Source organism: Cryptomeria japonica, chromosome 3 (genome assembly GCF_030272615.1).
Source record: "Cryptomeria japonica chromosome 3, Sugi_1.0, whole genome shotgun sequence".
In the NCBI taxonomy this organism is placed as follows: Eukaryota; Viridiplantae; Streptophyta; class Pinopsida; order Cupressales; family Cupressaceae; genus Cryptomeria; species Cryptomeria japonica.
In genome coordinates, this window is record NC_081407.1 from 793,621,527 (window position 1) to 793,643,600 (window position 22,074).

Below are 22,074 nucleotides of genomic sequence, written 5' to 3' on the forward strand. Positions count from 1 at the left end.
TTGATGGCAAAGTCGGGTTTTGTAGGATCCGACCGAAGCTATCCATCAACAAGACAAAATAATGGATTGACATAACTCAATTTGTGTCGATAGCTTATTGGAATTTGGCATATTTACCAGGGACATGTACAATACAAGCCTCAACTAGATTCCTTTAGCCTAGTGGTCTCAACAAAAAAAATCCCGCCATATGCAACCACTCATAGGGACATTGGGTTATAAGACAACAGTTCTAGAAGAACTAAGAATTTGGCTTCAACTTAATTATGTGATTGGATTAAAGTAATGAACTGTTGCATATTTTGTCATTGATGCCAAATGATGATTGTCAAGGTTTCTGTAAAGAGAATTGGAATGAAATATTAGTTAAGTTGCTGATCATTCATCAGATTTTGGTTGAATAATTTTGGCTACCTGATTGAGCTACTTGCCTGCTTGGTTGAGCTACTTGCCTGCTTGGTTGAGCTACTTGCTTGTCTGGTTGAGCTACTTGGTTCTCTGGTCGAGTTTCTTGGCTGTGTGTTTGAGCTTCTTGGGTGTCAGGTTGAGCTGGCTGCTTGTCCAAGTCAGCTGCTTATTTGTCTATTTTTATGCCAAATCAATTTGACATGTCACCAGTGATCTTTTTTCAAAGTACGATGGTCTGAATTTAATAGACCTTCCACGTTTTGAATTATTTCAGTTTTTGTCAGGATGTGCAGTTGCGATAATTATTTGACTTAAGCGATATTGGTTATCAAGGATTCAATGTATTCCCTTGTGTGGGAACATTATTCAGCCCTGACCTTTTACACATCCGTTATATTCTATTTTTGTGCGCAACATGTAACAGAGGCTATAAAGGGTTGTAGTGGGATTTTATTAACCATTTTTTCCTTTGCGGATGGATCATTTTTTATCAGAGGCTACAACACTAGTTTTTGGTTGATCGTTTTGGACTTATGTGGTATTTATTTTGCTTCCTGATAATTATATATTTTGGGTGCGATGTATATCTTTGCAGAAATAGATATGGTTTTTGTGGCTTGAGCGTAAACATCAAAGGATTGCCTCCACAAATAATTATCAGATTTTTTATTTTTCAAGTCTTTTCTTTGTGTGGCATCGTGAGTAAGAGAGGAGCATGAGGTTAGTTGTCATTTTGCAGCTGCTAAGTGCATGCCTAATGCCTCATAAGATAGGCACAATCTCTGTGTATTGATTACATGATTTGAACCATGGTAGCGACAAGACTATTGGTTCCTGTCTTGAGCAATCTCTACGATGCATGACAAAGGGGGCAATTATATCATTGGCTTGCTTCATATTAGAGGACAGGAGGAGGTCGTGTAAACCTTGGGACAAACTTCAATAATTCTCATTTATTATAGTAATGGAAGTTTATTTTGAAAATTACAGTATTGTCCCCAAAATGAATCCTTATTTTAAAAATTAAGCTCCACTTGAATCCTGATATGAATCCACTCAAAGTTGAATTGGGTTATCATCTAGTCCATCGAGAAATCCCAAGGGTTTTTGTCCTTAGGTTTCTGAACTGAAAGCCAAACGCTCTCAAGATCTTCAAGAGAAAATAACAAAACCAAGCCTGATGGGAATGGGCCTCTCATTTCTCTTTTATAGCCAAGTGGAAAGACACTTCAAATTCTCCTTTTCAACTTCCCTCTCTTTTTCATATTTCCCTTTCTTTTTAATTTTTAACTTACGTAATAAGCCTTAATTAACTTATTCTCATGATTTGCCTTTTATTCTATAACATTTTACACTTCTATAACTTATTTAGGCATATTAGAGGTGTTTTAAAGCTATTTGAGTGGTATATAATGGTTATATGGGTCTACAAATGATATAAGTGATATTTGTGGTGCCTCACAGCCCTCCATATCCCGCCAACATTCCCCCCAGGCCTAAAACATTGTCTTCTTTTCAAGACAATTTACCACTTGTATCCTTCATGATTATCTTTCTTTCCATGGTTCTTCGTTAGTAGCAACCCTCTTTGTTTTTGTGACATGTTTCTATTGTAGGCTTTGCAATTATTCGTTACTTCATTTCAATAGTATCCCCTCGATGTGCTCTAACCCTACTCAGACATTCAAAATTTTCTTGAATTCTATCATCTTTTACATATGGATATTTATTCTTATACAACCTTTTAAACATATTTGTTATCTTTTTCCAATTAGATCCATTAGTCCATCCATAATCTGTTTGTATGCCACTTTTTATTTAAACACATTTTTTCAGAATGATCCTTTAGTCCACAAATACTACAAGGCTGAAGATCCTAACACATTTATTTTCTCTGTTCTTTTTAACAATGAGAACATTGCATTTCTTGAATAGATTTTGAAATGACCTGCCATGTTCTGGAGACACGACTTTTGAATTTTTGTTTCTCTTTTGATTTCTGATTTTTTGTGTTTTTGTAATTTTGTAATTTTTTGTTTTTGTTTCTGAAACTATAGAAAATAAATGCAAGAAACTGGAAATGCTTGATAATTGAAATGCTAATAGGAAATAATACTGTAGACACCTAAATTGTCCTGTCTAATTAAATAAATATTTTTATTTATTTAATTATTTTATCCTATGTCTTCTATTAATTAAATAAATTCTTATTTATTTAATTATTTCATTAATCCTCTTCTAAGCCTTTCCTCATTTAAATAAATACTTTTATTTATTTAAATTATCCTTTTCCTAAATTAAACAAATAAAATATTTATTTAATTGATCCCACTTCCTCTATTAATTAAATAAATCTTTATTTATTTAATTAATTCATTAGCCTTTTCTACCCATGACACATGTCATTCATCTCTTAATTCTTCTCTTACCTACCCCCTTTATCATTTAATTATTTCCTCTACCTACCCTTTAATCCTAGCCGACCATTTATCTTTACATCTCTTAATCTTATCCTTCCATTTCCGAAAGTGTTCTCTATATAAGAGGATACTCTCCTTCATTATAAACCCTAATCAATCCAGCTAGCTAATCAGTGTGTCTAAACAATCATATGCAATCAAGCCTTCTTGCGATCAAGCTATCAACCACAATTCGTTCTTTATTGAGCTCTTGTGCACACATAAAATCTGAGAGCAAATATATCAAACAAGATCAATGGAGATAGGAGACAATGGAGATTGAAACCCTACTTGACATGTGAATGGTAATATTGCTTTGTTTTGTTGATTTGCATGTTTTTGGGTATCTCTATTGGTATTGGTGAATGTTTCATTGTAGGACTTAGATTGTTTGTGGTTGAATCTTTATGGTTTTACAATAGTTTATTATCCTCACTTTTCACTGTTTACAAAAACAACTCTAAACAATCCCTAAATTGGCAACTTTCCTTTAAACCCTAAATCTGATAACAAAGAATTGTTTATTTAGTACATACCAAAGAATTCTAAATTTTTTTGATCTCCTACTCCAAAACCCACGTCCCACAAAGCTTGGTCCAAACAACTCCAACATGCCTTTGCGTATGTATAGCTAGCCTTGGCTTTCAAACTGCAGGATTTGCTACTGGAGAATATGTATATGAAACTTTCACTCTCTCTAAATCTCCTCTTGCTGCTCCTGCCTTTGATGCTAATCGGGAGAATGTGGCCGTGTGTTCCCTTCGCTAGGTTCCAGGTTATGTAATAGAGTCCCCAGTTCTAGTTCCAAATAAAGAGAAAGATCTAGTTCCATATTGACCTAGTTTACCCCGCATCTTAGAAAGTACCAGTGACATAGTAAAAGGTATCAACCTTCCTACTATTTTAGGGGGAGGTAGTAGATCGAGTCCAAGATTTAGTTGATTGAGCGCTGCTATTTTAAGGGGTGCCCGTTGTATACCTTCTGGAGTCATTTTATCTTTATCGGTGAAGGCACCAGATGCGCAGATAGATTCCATGGAAACATCTGAGCCCACTTGGCATGCAGAGAACCACTACCTTGTCTAGATATAAACAAAGACCCAGTCGTGGATGGAAGCACTAGATCCTTTAGTTCGAGCAGATCGAGACGTAGCAAAAGATCCCTATCCAGTTGGAGATTGAAACCTGGCATCAGAGAGAAACAAATGTCAAATAGTGACCCGTATATAATTACAAATTACTATGCTCCGAAATCCTTCAGTTGCTTACTTTGTTATTACTGCTGGTTGTGCTGCCACCTATTTCTTTGTCTTTGCTCTTGCTGCTCTTGATGAACCTTGGCAAGTGATCATTTACCAGTTCTGGGTCACCACGTACCCATACGGGTTAAAGAGTCTAGGTTTCGATTGTTTCAAATTCTGTAGTTGCAGATGTAGTTCGAGCATATTCATCTCGAGTAGATTAAGTCCTAGTGCCAGGATCAATTCCAACAATACCAGTCATAGATTATCTAGTTCCAATTTCATAGCCCCAAAAAAACTCCGGTTCCAAATCCATATCGAGTTGCATATTAAGTCGTTGATTGAGAGTCCACATACCTTCCAAATCGTTCTCGTAGTAGCACTAACCAATGAAGCAACCCCTATTGATTGAGTCTCACCCGTGGACCCATCAATAGTTGACTGAACAAAGGTACCACCAGATTCATTTTACAGAGTGAAGGCGGTGCATGTTGTAAAGATCTAGTGAATCCAATTCCAGTCCTATAAGTCCCAGAGAAAGTTTATGATCTGGTTTACGAGCACTAGCAACTACTAAAGCCTTCCCTTTGTCTAGTTCTATATGGTGAAATTGATCTAGCAACAGAGCCCTACAATTCTATGGGGCCATAGTTGGAGGAGCAATGGTAGGATTACCATGGGCTCTTAGGAGCACCAATCAAGGTAAAGACGGCTATAGAGGCAACAGTAGGAAAGGCAAGAGTTTCACCCTCGGTGTCAAAACCGGAAGCAATTGAAGAAGCATCCGAGTTAGGTCGAGAGGCACCTATGGAAGTAGTTTCAGTTATAGAGGCACATGTAAAAACCACGACAGGAGCGAAAGCCACATAAGTAGAGGTGGGTGTACCAGTTTTCAATCCTGTTCAAAAAAGTTGTTTCTTGGGTAGTAATAAAAGCATAAGGGGCAATGATAGAACCAGAGCCATTAACAAGAAATCAAGTTTAAGATTGATATCGAAATCCAAGGCTAGGACCAGAGCGTAGTCTATGAAGACACTTTGTAAATGAACTTAGTTGCTGGTGGTTCCATATCAAGAATGGGTCTGACAACCCTAGCTACATATAAAGATGGAACACCTACTTATGCACACTACTTTTCATAACATTGACTGGCTTTGCTGGGGCAGGAACTAGGCCTTAATATCGATTTGCGCTAACAAGGAGTTGGATTTGCTTCTTAGTCAACTAACTCCCCTACTCTTCTAAAGGAATTAGCTTGCTAAAATAATTATTGGTGATCTTTACTTTGGAATTGGGCGATCTCAATTTAAAAGCGTACAAAGGTGACGCTGGGGGCTATGGTTCTCAAATAGGAGGGTGCACTATTGATTCTTGGTCAATCGGATCTATAACCGAATCTACTCTATTTGAATTTATCTGTTGGTTAATTTATTGCCCTACTATTCTAACCCTATAGTTCCCACCCACCCGATTGGTTCCGGGTCAACTGGTGAAACTCTAATTGGCTTGGGCGTTGACTTGTATGCTGGTGGTGGATCTCGGTCTTGATTTGTTGTTGGAGGATCTACAATTGGTGGTTTCACGCTTGGATTTGCAATTGGATGATATGCATTTGGATCTTATTTTGATGGATCAACAGGTTATACAACTAGTTTTGAAACTGAAAGGGATACTACTATGGACCCTAGACTCGGATATGAAATGAATGGAACAGGGAGGTACGCTAGGCAAAGTGAGGGCTCTTTAACTAACTTCATGTATATAACACGTGGCACTAACCCGCTCCCACCACTACCACTTCTCGATTTTCTTTCCTTCCTCTTGCACATGCAAGGCTTCTTTGTATTTGCATATGCATCTGGATTTGCTCTATTTGCAAAAACTTAGATGCATGTACAATGTGGACAATGAGAATTGCTATTCAAGTAGGAGGCTGCACCCCCCCTACTATTTGAAGGGCCACCACCACCACTTTAAAGATAGGGGCAACGATATTTGCTGATTCAGCGGATACTTCTGTTGTAAAATTCCTTAATAGGACTTTTTGAAAGTGAACGCTTCCATTTCAGGTTATACAGAGAATCACTGTTAAATACTTATTTTAGGACGGTTTGTATATTCTAGAGTATGTAGCGAGTATTGCTTTAACTGGTTGGTTTCTTGTAAAACTTCAGAATTTCCTTAAGCAATGTAATTCATACTTTTCAGAGTTCCCACATAGCATTGTTACGCAGTTTATTGTAAACACTGTGTAAATAAATATTTACATTGCATTCAAATTGTAAATCTAAATATTTCATAGATTTTATTATGCACCTGTAGTTCCGTGTTAATACAACTTCAAGACTGGTTAGTGAATGCTTGTGTTGCAATCATCTTGCGTCTTCCTCCCATCACGAACTTCTGGTATGTTCGGTGCAACTTCCCGTAGTAGTAGCCTTTCTCGATATCGGGACTCTAGGTCTATGGCGGTAATCGGTGTAGTTCCCCATGTTTGGTAAAGACTTCCGCACTGCGTCCGTCGGCCCTCCCCGTGATTGTCTTTCACCCCGCTTTGCTTCGGATGTTGTCCTCTTTATTTTCCGACACTGTTTGTCTGCAGACACCGGATACCACACTCGGGAATAACACACGACACGGATTTGGAGTTAATACAAAGTTTCCCGCTCACTGGCATTTGCGATCGGGTCTATTGACGCCAATGTAAGTTCCGCGACCAACAACGACACTTCTCTAATCCATGGCTTCCAAAACCACGAATCCACCAATAGGTCAGTATCTCTAACGAAAGGTGACTGTAATTCGGATCTTGTCTTACAGGTTGTATCTCCTCTTTCGAACTTTGTTTTTCTTTTCATTAAAACTTTTTTTCCCACATCAACTTGGATGCCCATCCTTTTATTTTCACCAGTTGGTTCCAAAATCCCGTAATAGCAGTTGGTTCAAAAGTCCCGTAATGGTTAGGATTATTTACTGTGATTAAACCAAAATACATATAATGCCTTTTCATTATAATATATGTAAATATTAATCTATATATAAATGAATGGGAGATTTATATAAAAGAATTAATATTTCTTATACATCGTCTATTATTTATTTTTATTAGGGGACATGACAGTCTTTTCCTCCCCGTGATTGTCTTTCACCCCGCTTTGCTTCGGATGTCGTCCTCTTTATTTTCCGATACTGTTTGTCTACAGACACCCGATACCACACTCGGGAATAACACACGGCACGGATTTGGAGTTAATACAAAGTTTCCCGCTCACTGGCATTTGCGATTGGGTCTATTGACGCCAATGTAAGTTCCGCGACCAACAACGACACTTCTCTAATCCACGGCTTCCACAACCACGAATCCACCAATAGGTCAGTATCTGATGAAAGGTGACTGTAATTCGGATCCTGTCTTACAGGTTGTATCTCCTCTTTCGAACTTTGTTTTTCTTTTCATTAAAACTTTTTTTCCCACATCAACTTGGATGCCCATCCTTTTATTTTCACCAGTTGGTTCCAAAATCCCGTAATAGCAGTTGGTTCAAAAATCCCGTAATGGTTAGGATTATTTACGGTGATTAAACCAAAATACATATAATGCCTTTTCATTATAATATATGTAAATATTAATTTTTATATAAATGAATGGGAGATTTATATAAAATAATTAATATTTCTTATACATCGTCTATTATTTATTTTTATTAGGAGACATGACATCTGTCTATATCGACTATGCTCTAACCGCCTTTGCCTCTGTTCACCATGCTCTAGTGACCTTTGCCTATACCTATCTCTCGCTTATCTCTCTTATGCCTTTGCTTCTGGGATTGGATCTAAAAGGAATGGAATGGGCCTAGCGCTGTGGGTGCTGCTTATTCCGCTGCTATTGCTTTGCTTTGTTGTTGATTCAACTGGATCCGTTGAAACTCAATATAGATATTTCATTGGATAAACTCCCTATGTACTTTCATGTGTTCTTTTGCTCAATCGTTTAATTGGATCAAATGCAGTGGCTTCTTAAACCGTTGCTTCTTACTTGGATGCTTTAATTCGTGCTGAAACTACTGGTTCTAGAAATTCAATAAGCTCTAGAGTGATTGTAGTGATGTAGACAGGGGATGATTAGAAAGGACAGACTGGTATGGCCTGGAGATGCATCTATTATGCCTTAAAATTGTGACGCAAACTCCCACGCAGCCCTCTTGTTGATTTACAGCTGGACCTAGAAAGAGTATGGTCAGGATGGAATATAGATCCCCTTAATTCTTAATCCCACAATCTGCTATACTCATGCACAATTAATTTCTTTCAATCTGCCCACAATTCCTCTATCAATCCTTGTGAATTCTTCCCCAATTCTGAAAATTAAAGCACACTTGTAAACTCTGAATGAAGCCACCTGTAAACAATGCCCTTGGGTGATCTTTCACATCTGCAAGCATTCAAACCTTGAAGAGTTTTTGTTCTCAAAGTCTGGTTTTCGTCCTGAAACCCTTGTTCTCCATTAGGCACCAAAGTTTTCTCAAATTTCAATCATAATCCCAAATGCCCCCCCCCGCCCTTTACATCATTCCTCTAAATCCACGCACATTTTGGAATTTGCAATGTTTTTAAAACTTTATTTCAAATTCTTTATTATTTAATGAAATTATTATTAATACGGGCATCCACTTGATTGATAAATTCACGTGACTTAATAAAGTCACTTTATTAATATTTAATAAATTAACTTTATAATTTATTTAAAATATCTTTATTTTATAAAGTCACTTTATAATAAAGTAACTTTAATTAGTTTAAATAAAACATTAAAGTTAACGTTATATTGACTTTAATATTTAAATATTTATTCATAATCAACTTTTGAACAATGAAGACTGACAACGGATGCTGCACCCGTGCCTCATTGGTGTCACTTAAAAATAGCAGTACCTCCTAAAAAATAGGAAGTCCGCTTTGAGTTCCTGAAACACCACAAATGATCCCCTACAAGGTCCACTAGTCTCCGGATGGATTGCCTATCCACTGTATTAGCCTACGAGAACCACTACTGATAGGCTAACCCTGCTAAAAATTGGAAGTGCCTAGGAAGGGGACATTATAGTTTGCCCTCCTCGAGAATGCTTGCCCTCAAGCACTCTTAGCTCAGGATGCTGTAATATTTGCTCACTCTCATGTAGCATCCTCTATTGACAAGTCCTTCCACTTCACCAAATACTTCATAATAACCCTTCTCCTCAGTCTGTGCTCTCTGGTGTCAATGATAGCCTCAGGGATGAGAATCAATTTCCATTTTTCATCTCGGGGAGGTAAAACTGTAGAAGAAACCACTTTGTGTCCCAATGCCTTCTTGAGGCGAGACACATGAAATACATTGTGCACCTTGCTCTTTGTTGGTAGATCCAACTCATAAGCCACCTCTCCAATCCTCTTAGAGATTTCTAAATGGTCCATAACTTTAGCTCTGTTTTTCTTGAGAGTGAATTGACAATAAGGCTACAACATCAGGTACACCATGTCACCCACCTCAAATGAATGCTCAACTCTTTGTTTATTCGCATACTGCTTCTGCTGATTTTGTGCCTTCTGAATATTCTCCTTTAGAGACCTCATTATGTCCTTACTCTCCTGCAGTAGGTCGTTGGCACTAAGCACTCTGCTATCCCCAAGCAACAGATCTAAGAAACTTGGTGTCTCATACCCATAGAGGGCCATAAACGATGACATTTGTATAGACATGTGGTAAGTTGTATTATAGCAATGCTCACACAAATGTATCCACTTAACTCATGCCTTTTGTTGCCTTGTGATGTAGTTTGTGAGGTATCCCTCCACCCACTTATTAACAATCTCTATCTGCCTGTTTTTTGGCGGGTGGTAACTAGTATTCGGAGTAAGCTCTGTCCCACTAAGCCTGAGTAACTCCTGCCAAAAGGAACTCATAAATTTTCTCTCCCAGTCATTGATTATGTTTTGTGGCAATTCGTGGAGCGTGAATGCCTCTCTAAAAAATAAATTAACAACTTGTGCTATTGTGTATGTGGCTGAAATCGGAAAGAAGTGAGCAAACTTCGTGAGTCTATCAACCACAACATAGATACAGCCCTTGCTTTGGGCCTTAGGTAAGCTCGTAATAAAATCCATTGAAATGTACTCCCACTTGTGCTTAGGAATGGGTAAGGGCTATAGTAACCCTCCTGGAAAGGAGTGCTCTTGTTTGTTCAGTTGACAAATAGGACACTCTCACATATTGAAGAACCTTATTTGAGACCTTTCCATGTGAACCATTCCCAAATTTGCCTGTAAGTCTTGAAGTACCCTAGGTTTTCTACCATGGGAACATCGTGGAAGGGTCTCAATATCTTCTTCTTCATCTCTAATCCAGATACCAGAAAAATCCTCCCCATGTAAATGATAAGCTCATTCACAATGGAGTATTTGTCATCATGCACTGTACCATCAATAATGTCTATCCTTGGCATATTTAGTTGAAATCCACTCTCTCCAATCAACTGTGATCTCTTCAATGGAGCACAAGTGGGGTCTCCTTGATAATGCATCCGCAACTACATTTTTCTTACTTTTGACGTAGACAATGTCAAAGTCGTAAGCTTGTAGCTTACTTACCCACTTCTGCTGCCAGTCATTGAGGTCTTGCTGATTTAGGAAATGTTTCAAGCTGTTATGGTCTGTCTTAATTACAAATTTGCTGCCAACCAAATACTGCCTGAATTTAGCCAAAGCATGCATTATGGCTAACATTTCCTTCTTATACATATTGTAGCTTCACTCTGCACCCCTCAATTTATTGCTCTTGAATGCTATTGAGTGCTCTGCACCAATGCCCTCTCTTGAAGCATCACAAACTAGCTCAAATGGTCCGGTGAAATCTGCTATGGAAGAATGGGACAGGAACTCAGCAACTACTCAAACTTCTCAAAACATTGTTGTGCTTGATTTGTCCATAGGAATGCCCCCTTCTTTGTCAAGTTGGTAAGTGGTGCTGCCTATTGTGAGAACCCCTTGATGAAGCTTGGGTAGAAACCACAAAGCCCAAAGAATCCCTTAACTTGAGTAATATTCTTGGGTGGAGGTCAATCCACAATAGCGCGGATTATATTTGGATCAACTCTAACACCCTCTGAATTGATGATATACCTCAAATATAGCAAGTCCGTCATATCGAGCTCACATTTGGATTCCTTGGTGTACAAGGACTCCCTCTCAATATGCTCAACACCTCCTCAAGGTGCCTCAAGTGCTCATCCCAAGTACAACTAAAAATCAATATGTCATCAAAGAAAAAGAGGACGAACTTCCTTATTTGATGTTGAAAAACCCTGTTCATATAGGACTGGAAAGTAGCAGGTGCATTGGTTAATCCAAAGGGCATAACCAGGAACTTATAGTGTCCACAATGACACCAAAATGTTGTCTTCTCCACATCATCCTCCCTCATCCGAATCTAATGATATCTGGATCTCAAATCAATTTTTGAGAAGAAGCATGCCCCATTTAACTCATCTATCAACTCATCAATGTGGGGAATGGGATACTGGTTTTTGATAATCTTCTTGATCAGAGCATGGTAACCAATGCACATACGAAGTGTCCCATCTTTTTTCTTGACCAAAACAACAACCGATGCAAAAGGGCTCTTGTTGGGTCGGATGTGTTCCATCTTGAGCAGCTCCTTAGTGGTTTTCTCTATATCATCCTTAAGCCGTTTAGGGTGCTTGTATGCAGTGATAATAGTGGGTTTTGGACCCTTCAACTCGATGATATGCTCTATGCCCATCTGGAGGTCTCCCAGGTGGTATATCACTAAACACCTTACTGTGTTTAGACAGGAGTCCTTGGATGTCTGGAGGATAATTCCACGTTTGCTGCTCCACTGCTGCGGGCATCACAACACACTCCGCAGTCCACTCCACCTGATCATGTCCAATCAATCTCTCCATCCTCAAGGAAATCCCGCAAAGACTCTCATTTGACATCCCTCTCAACACATGTTTCCTACCGTTTACCTTGAACCTCATCTCTATAGTGCCCAAGTTGAGGTAAAACTCCTCAATTGCGTGAAGCCACTTCATGCCCAACAAAATATCCATCTCTCCCATACTCACCACATAATAGCCAGCCTTAAACACATGGTCACTCAACTGTAGGGTCAAGTTGGGAATCATCCTGGTGCACGTGAAAGTGAAACCAATTGCAACTCTCACTCTAAAACCCTCAAACTCTATGACATCACCATCATTATTAGATGATGTAGGTACTGGTATATTAAAAGAACCACAAACAATGCCACTAGTACTGGTATATTAAAAGAGCCACAAGCAGTGCCACTAGCACTCACATGTTGGCTAGCTGGCTTGTCTTCAAATTCAAGTGCAGCAAGCTAGGAAGTGGAAGCATCCAAGTCAGTATGCTCTAGCCGAATATTCCATCCACATCCTCTTGTCCCAATCTTTGTAGCTAGTTTGTTTGTGTGAAAGAAGATATGCGTTGGAATGCATGTACACTAAGTCCTTTGGCTTTCTTGAGTGTAGTCAGGTGTGCTTTGCTAAATGGATGAAGTATGTGCTCCAATCCTTGTTAGATATAGATGAACTTCCAACCTATTAAGACAAAGTTAGAGATGTTGTCTGAACATGTTTAGGGTGATTCAAAGCATCTCAAAGTGTTTTATTGCAAGTTGCCAATTACTATAGTAATTGGAAAAATGAAGATGATTATATCACCAGTTCCCATAGGTGGTGATTTCACATTTACCACTGCGATTTTGTTTTGCACTTGCCAAAAGTGGTGAGTTCATATGACTTGATTGAGATGTTTTTTAAAACACCTCCGGGTAGAAGTGCCAAATTTGTCATAGTGTAGATAAGGCGTGCAACGTGAAGGAATTTTGACATTAGATCTTCTTTTGGTTGATTGGGAATGGTGTTGTGATGTCATAAAGACTTGTAAAATACTTATGTTATTGGCTAGTGTTAAATTACTGTATCCTTAAATCTATGTTCATTGCATTAGAGCAGGGGTTTTATGGTGAAAAGGCATTTTGCAAGTTGATTTTGAGTGTGATGTAACATTGTTGAAGCTCATAATTGCCATAGAGGCTTTGCAATCACTTGTTTTGGACTGGAAATTACTGACACGAGGAGCAAGAGTTCACTCTCATGGAGTTTTCCCTTTGTTTAGTGTTTCTCCAGTTTTTAAAGTAATGTTTCAGTCTTTGTGTTTGCTTTTTTGCATGGTTGTACTCTTGTTTCATGTTTCGTTTTATGTTTGCAGGTGCAATGAATGTTTTTGATTGTTGACCATATCCATTGGAGGTGAGAAGACAATGTTTTAAGGTGTTTGCAGTGTTGACAAGATATAAATCTATAGTTGGTAAAAGCTAGGAGAGTATCTCCAGCTGTTCACAGATCAAGCAAGTGCAGTTCAATTAACTTTAAGTTTTGATCATTTATGTCCTGTAACTGTGAACTGCTGGGAAGTGTAAGTAGCATATCATAGGAAAACTGGAAGAGTTATTGAATGGACACTAGAAGCTATTCCTTCGATTTAACATTCTACCTTTCAATGCTCCAATGGAACTTAGTGTTCTGGTTCATTTTATTTACCTGATTTTTAGTTTTTTTAAGCACATGCCATTAAATTCTGACCTCTGATGATTAATCTCTTACTTTTTTTGATTGGTAAATCTGGGGTATAACAAGACCCGGACAGTGAGGCCACAAATGGGGGGCTTCATTCCCATACTTTGAAAGTCATCATCCACCAAGGCCCCCCTTGAAACACACTTAAGCAACACAATGCCCACTACAGGATTTGAACTCGGTACATATTGCCGAACAACTAATAGACATACCATTGCATCATGTGCCCATGCACATTGATTACTGCCCTATTTCATGTAATTTGTTTTTATCTTAATGAATTGGTTCTGTCTTCCGCCTGTCGATATAAGCTCAATCCTGCTAGCAAGTATACATATGCTATGTTTGTTTTCTTCATCACAATTATAGTTTTGGTTATATATAAACTCCCAAGCACTATATTATTTACAGGTTAGCTTTTTATCAGCTGTGAGGGCCTTGTGAGAAGTATGAGGGACAAGTCTTCTGTTACCTTTGCTTACATTGGGGATTTCGCTTGCCATTGAGTGACTTGAGAAATTTTATTTTCCAGATTTTTTGGTGGAATGATAAAGATTATTTTGGGGAGCTTCCCGTAGCATTTTTCCAATCAGGCTTCAATCAGGTTGGAATGCCATCATAAATATGTTTGTAAAGGATAGATTTTGACTTGCCAAGCATGGGGGAGATGGATTTGGCAGTTGTTTAGTATTGATTCTATCCGAACATAAGTTGATGCACGATGGTAGAAATTCAAGTGCTCTAAGATGATAGAAAATATATTTTCTGATGAGATTAGATATTAGTTTCAGAAGCAAAAAGAAGGTATCCATATTCATTATTGTTTGACCATATAATTGGCAGGTTGATTTTTTTAGCTCAAGCCTAGATAGTAGGCTCAAGTGTCTTTTCAGAATGTTTGTAGAAGTCAACTTCTTTCATCAGATTCTTAGCAAGTTGATTGTTTCATGGGAATGTTGCCTTATAGTTCCAGCAAACATGAATCTCATCAAGACTTTTTGATTTTATATTTGCATTCTACTATATATTACCTTTTTCCGATGTAATAATAATGTTTTTGTTTCTAAAATATGTAATTGAAGCATAGTCATATATATACATACATATATTTGTTTGTCGATTTTGTTTCATTGTTTTTGCAAATATGCTAATGTACAAGTGATTCAATCATGTTTCCGATTTGAAATTCCTTATGTTTTCTTTGCCTCCTTTTTGAAACAAGATTTATCTTTTCCTTTGTATTGTCAGGTGAGATGACGCTTTCCATGTAGTAAATATTTGATTCTGCATCGTCTATATATTTCCAAAAGAAGACTTCTAATTCCATAGTTTTAAAGTTTGCATAAATTTATGTTTTAACTTTGTTTACTTTGTTTTTATGTTTGTGTATTAATTGATGGAACAGAAGACTTGCAAGTGTTGCTTCCTCGGGGACTTGAAATCATTGGGGCATTATATGTAAGTGACACCAAGAGTAGAGAGAATGCACTAAAGGCTGCGGATAGCTTTTCCGAATTGAAAAGATATCTTCTCTCGGTGCAAAATGAGAGTTCTTTTGTTACTGGTTCAACCACCTCAAACATAGATGGTATAGATTATTTTATATGCACAAAGGGAAAGAGCTTACTCATAGAAAATTTTGAGTCTGTCATACATGAAGAGAAACCTGCACAGTACCTATGGGATGCTGCATGTCTTCTCTGCTGTCAAATGTCACTCAGTTTGCCAGTTTACTTCTCATCAAATAAATCTTCAGGTTTCTATGCTTATCTCTCCATGCTTTTTGAGCATCTTGAAATTTCAAGCATAATTGTCATTCTATCTGCTGATAACGAGTCGATTTACATATTATCCCATTTTTAGTTAGTTTAATAATTTGTGTTTACTTTGTTACAGACCTATTACTAGTGAGCTCATGCCTCAAATGTAAAAATAAGTGGACCAATTTGTATGCCTACATGAGCCTGTGCAAGATTGAAATTTATTCTAACTGTGTTATAATATTTGTCTACTTATTATTTACAGAGGAACAATTTTCTCTATTGGTTGAAGACTTTGCTGCGAATCTTAAAGGACCAAGAGCTGTTTTTCAGGCAGAGAAAGTGGTTAGTCAGTCTGAAGGATGCTCATCAGTCTTATTACAATGTATGGAGTTAAATGATAGTGCATCACAAAAAAATATCGATTCTTTGAAAAGGAGTATTGGAAATCAGAATGCATGTTTTTTGCCTTGTTCAACCTTGTGTTCAACTGATAAGCATGTTTTGTCAGCATCTGGGGTAGAGGTAAGAAGAGATTTAAAGTGTCTGACTTTTTATGAGTTAAATCAATAATGTTCAGCAGGAAGATGCACGTTAGATTAGTGCTCATTTTATCATTGTTTGCAAACCTTTTCGTGGCATTGCACAACATGTTTGGTAATTGTCTTTTTGTAAGCATACATGTTATTTGAGAATCAGTATAATTGGAGTATATTTGAACTCTAAGGAAGGACCTCATGAAGATTCTATAGAAATCAAATCAGACTATAGTTAAGGATTAACCTCATGAAAATTCTACATAAATCTGAGGGAATCCACTTTAGATAAGCGTAATATCCTAGGCAATTTTTTTCATATTGGAAATCAAATTTTAGCGTGGATGATTTTTTCATTTTGAAAATCAAATTTTAATGTGCATGGGAAATATTTTTGTGTACCATTCTTTTTGTAATTTACAGACTAAATTTTTGTACCAATATTTAACATGTGTGGCGATTCAACATCTAAATATCCTATTGGTATATAACTTTTAAACAAAGATGTTAAAATGGAGCAAATATAGAAAACAAAAATCAGCTATCAATAAATTGGGGTGAGTAGGGCCCAAATTTTCATAAACAAGGACATAATATGTTTCTATCCTAAACAATTGAAATTTCCAATTCAAGACGATTTCGTTTCATGATCAGGGAAAATTAATCAAATAGAAGGAAATTGGATACTAAAAAAAAGCCAAATTAGCCAAATTCAGGAGATAAAAATGTGAAAAACAGCCAAATTGCGACATATAGCCATTAAAAATTTCCTTGGCTATGATGGACAAGTTTTTAATCTTCACTTTAGCTTTCTGATGTGAAAAGTTTTCTTTGCCTAAATAAAGAATTCTATGATGAATCGCTTTTAGAATCACTCTCAAGATTTTGCTTTATGTTTTTTTTGACTAGACAGTTCCCAGAACCAATTAAGATAACAGTTTTTTATCAATCAAGTCACAATCTCAAAGCTTTTGCACCTCGGGTTGATTATATTCCTGGTAATTTTCCACACCTATGATATTTAGAACAGTATGAGCATTTGTACCTAGCACTAGTTATCTTTATTTTCTCTTACTGAGAAGTTAAAAGTGATGATACTTTTTTTTTTTTTTTCTGAAATATTACATTTCTTGAGTCAGATGTTTCCTGGATCAAGTCCTCTTCGTAGTTAAAGCACCATTGTGATACTGACATATTCTTTGGCCTTGCAGTCAAGGAAGATGTAAGGGTTATAACAGTAAAAGTAAAATTAGACATAGCATGTGTTGCCTCAAGGGAACTTTCTTTATCAGATGCAGTTTCAAAGTTGATTATACCAGGATTGATTGAGCAGCTAAAAGCAATGTGGAAAGCAGCAGATACAAAAACTAGAAAATCAAAGGTATATATATTTTTATCTTATTTGAAAGAAGAAATCAGATATCAAAGATGTCATTTAGTGGTCTTAACCAGGCTCATGGTGCATTAAAAGTTTCGATTGTTTCTTTTGATAAATAAAATAAACATGATCTATTCTTTTGTGCAGCTGTGCATATATCATTTTTGTCCTTCAGGATTCCTTCATCCTGTAACAGCCATCTATGACCTTAGCTTTGGTGAAACTGAAAGAAAACAAGGTAATGTGGTAATTAAGTGAGAAGCAAATGTTCAATGGAAGCACTGCAAAAAATTAATTCCCCCAATTCAATGTTACTTTACGTTATTACTATGTCTAATTTGGGTAGGAACTCTATGCACATCTGCATTATCGTAAGCTATAGATGATTTATTCTGGGATGATTTGTGTACTATGGCATTTGCAATTACTCAATAATCAATTGGGTGGGAATGATTGTTTTGCCAAAATTTAATTTGGCCTTGAAAGTGCATTTGTGCACTATATTCACAAATGGTAATTACATGAGCATGAAACTTGCCACAAGTCATGAATCACCAAAGAAATGGATAATTGGAGATGTCCTTAGTATCACCATAATTGAAGATGCAAATTTTACCAGAGCACATAACAATCTCATAAAGGAATATGATATAGTTCCTGATATTGAAGCTCCAACATTCTACCCATGCTTAATTAGATTCAGTTGCTCTTCATAAAATATCTTGGCCATCCTGCAAGATATCAAAGATTGATGCTTGGGAAACCCTAAAAATTAGTTTGTTTTGTTGCAGAAAAAATCAGAGCGAACAAAGACTAAATGAGTCAAAACAATTGTAGTTTACAGCCTTAAAGGGAAAACATTGAAAAATATCTGAAAAGTTTTGGTCAAAATAATGGTAAATGATTTGAATATGTAAATCTGTAAAACTGATTGGATTGCAGTATGTACTGGGGAAGGTGGACATCATAGATAGGTTTAAGTTTCAGGATACTATCTATTTTTTGGGTTGGCGAATGGATAAAAGAATTTGAACTATGTTGATGTATCTAATTTTTGCTTTCTATTAATACAAATCAACATTAACCGATCAATTTTTTTTTTTCTGAGATATTACCATATTTTCAGGAGATTTGCATCTATGGTTGAAAAGACCAATTTGAAGGCATTCTTGTTTGCCATTTATTGTTGAATTTGTAAAGATCAGCCATCTTCATTCAACCACTTATTGATTAAGACCTTTCTTAAGACACTCTCATCTGCAATTTGACTGATAGATAGCAGTTTTTGAAATATACTTGGTGCACATATTACACTCTTGGTTTTTTTAAAACTTTATTGCCTGCTAGATTCAAGGATGACATCTTCTCATCCTGTATTTTTGATTTTGTCATCACCACAAGGTATCGTGTTTATACTACTGCTATTGAGATGGGAGAACCACTCTTTCTCCCTGTTGCATGTTTCACAGAAATCAGGTACTGCAGCCCCATGCAATGCACCTGCATAGGCTCTGAAATTTAACCAATTTGTTTCCTTCTGTTGATCCCTCTGTTTTGTAAAGCATTCATCCTTTACGTGATTGTTCTTTCCACAAATTTCTATGCACCGTGCAATACATTGACAACCTGCAGTAATACACATCACATTGTCAAAATGTCATCCTGTATGCCATTACATTCATGACTATGCATTTCATTGGACTTCTAGCATTTGAGATCTTGCCATACGGTTCTTCTCAGAACCAATTCATATGTAATAATCACAAATTCATGTTTCTGCTGGTTTTATATCTATGTATATGCTCATTTATTATTAATGGAAGAGTTACTTTTATCCCATCTCTGTTTCTTTAACAAATGGAGGTAAAAATCTTTCTGGTTGTATAGGCATTTGAATATTCATATCTCTGATAAGGCTGAACTACCAAGGGTTTTGAATTATTCCTCTGCCAACATATCCTAGTCATATTGACATAGATCGTCTTGGTTATTAGGTGTAGCACGAGAGATTTATGAATAAGGGAAGAGGACACTCAAAATTTTTATAATTGATGCATCACATGTATGCTTGTATATTGATTTTACAATGAGTGGAAGGTGGCTAGGCAGCTGGAAACCTAATTTTTAATTATTTATTAACAATTCATCATATGGCTTTGTTATGGGAAATAAGCACTACATTTTAATATTTGTCGTACTTTTCATTAGACGCATCCTTTGGTATACAAGAAAGGAATAAAATGTACCAGAAGTATCCACTTATTTTGTTTTTCAACTTTGTTTTTGGCATAAACAAATGTCGTCCTCCATGAATCCAATCTGCATTATAAATGTGAGCTGCCATTATCTGACATTACAGGCTACCTTCTAATTTATGTCATAAACTAGATGGTCAAGGTGATTCAAAGAAATATGTCTAGCTCAATGTCAATTTACAGAGTTTTAAAAGGCAAGAGGACATTCTCATCACTGCATATGGAATAACGTATGTTGATGTTGAACATGAAGACAGTATTCATAACCCAATCAATAAATTAGTCCCCTCTTGCCATAATATATGAAGAAGCTGCCACCCTATAGAGTATAGATTTGACACACTGTGAATATCATCTATGTCACTGACGATAGATCGAATGATTAGTTCTACACAATAATTAGATTAAACCACATTCCATTCAGCAGTTGTATTAGGCTTAGGTTTTACGTGTACACCTCCTACCATGCTGTTTTTAATTAGAATATACTGAACTGAAATAGTTATTTTGAATGTGTTTATTCATCTGGGTATATTACTATGTCTCTTTCTTTCTTTCATCCTTTTACTCATCCAGGTATGTTACTATGTCTTTTCTTTCTTTCGTTCTTTTTCACATCTACTTTATTCAATACACTAGATTCATTGTTACAAGGTTATGTCAAACATGACAGAGATTCAGGCTGAGTTTGGTCTTTTCAGTTCACTACACCTGTTTGGATAAAATCCTGAATTGGATTCTGTCATTTATCTACTGTTCATTCCCTATGGGGTGAGTTCTCAGATTACGAGAAGTAAACATAATGTAGCAAGTACATGAACGCTAACAATAGATATCATTCACTGAATACTTCACAGAACATTTATGGCAGAAAGATATAGCTTTATTTCATCATGTAAATTGGATACACAGTAATAATGCCCCTGTTCCTGTTACAACATAGCATATATACTACCCAGCAGTTGGTGGAGATACCAACCGTCGCCAACTACCAACTAATCCCTACGGGAACATTACATGGCCAATTATCAACTAAACATAACAAGTATTATTCTTATGTCGGCAAATTACCGCCAACATCTACCCCTAACATGCTTTAAATCTTCTCTGCTTTGCACCGTCTTGTTGTCCTTCACTTATTTTCTAACACTCACAAGATCACAAAATTTGAACAGTGGGAGAATTGAATGACTGGAGAATGTGCCTCAATGAAGAATATAAAGTTTCCAAAATTGGATTTCGATACCAAGGCATGTATGGAAGAATAACAACACATCAAAATTATTGGAAGTTTGTGTGTTTTGGTGTGCTTGGAGTTTGAAGAGTGTACCACAACAAAGAAATATGTGTCAAAGATCAACTGCACGTCAACATAATGGAAGCAGGCTTTTTCAACTGGATTTTTTCAGGTGCATATTGAAAAGGAGGTGCACATGTGGGAGAGTTGGTGCGCTCCTATATAGAGGGCCTTTTCAAAATGTTCTACCTCATTGAAGATTGTGAGATTTCCTATGTTCATTCATGTGGGAAAAGAGACAGCGTGCCGATACAAGAAACCTATTTTATTTAGCTGATCAAGTCATTAGGAATTGAATGTGTGAATGGTAACAAGGATATATTTCAAAAGAGTATTTAGGGGTGTTGAGGAAGATCACTGGGCATTGGTATAGAATAGATTTTTTGTTTTTTTAAGAGTTTTCGGCATTTTGTAAGTGTAATGTCTCGATGCACATCTGGGCCTAGGCATGTGTCTCAGGAATAAGTGTAAAGATTTTTTTTTTTCAAAAGGAATATTAGAAGGGATTTGTTGATGTCTTTTTATTCACCTTGAACACAGAATAGAATACAGAGTATCCTACCCTCTCTTGACCAAGGAAATCTTGAATGCTAAGTAGTGTGATCAATCAAGAAGACCCCAAGGTTTACAATGAGAATGATTGAAAGGTTCTGGATAGGCTCAGTTTATGGATGTGATAATGCTGGTTCATACAAAGGGACTTACACAGTTGTTCTAGAATTTTAATCAATTCTTTCCCTTAGAATGACTTAAGATTTGCAATTAAGCTCTTTTTGACTACCTCTACGAATGCTTTTTGAAATAAAATGCAAAAGGAAGTAAGGTTTAGGAATCTAATCTAATTCTACCAATGCAAGAAACTATGAATGACTTAGTGAAACCAAATCAAACTTTGTTTTGCCATTAGGAACAGCTACACAAAGTTGATGCAAACTTCTAAGGAGATATGAAAGATTTTCAAATTGTTCACAGACATTAACACCAAAGGAAATGCGAGTCCACGATAGTAAAGCAATTGAACTCAAGCACAAACGAAGTTCAGTCTAACCATACATTGCGACTTGCAATCAACAAA

General features: G+C 36.7%; 1 protein-coding gene across 4 annotated transcripts in view; it reads left to right on the forward strand.

Annotated features, from left to right (window-relative positions):
* Positions 1-22,074, forward strand: part of LOC131075892 (probable Ufm1-specific protease) — a 206,937-nt gene that overhangs the window by 11,803 nt on the left and 173,060 nt on the right. For 3 of the 4 annotated variants that reach the window (XM_058012829.1, XM_058012831.1, XM_058012832.1), the window contains exons 2-6: positions 15,179-15,529; positions 15,799-16,058; positions 16,983-17,067; positions 17,281-17,450; positions 17,595-17,685. In XM_058012829.1, coding sequence (XP_057868812.1) covers positions 15,179-15,529; positions 15,799-16,058; positions 16,983-17,067; positions 17,281-17,450; positions 17,595-17,685 — 957 coding nt within the window. The remainder of the gene's footprint in view (positions 1-15,178; positions 15,530-15,798; positions 16,059-16,982; positions 17,068-17,280; positions 17,451-17,594; positions 17,686-22,074) is intronic. The other variant, XM_058012830.1, reaches the window with a different exon arrangement.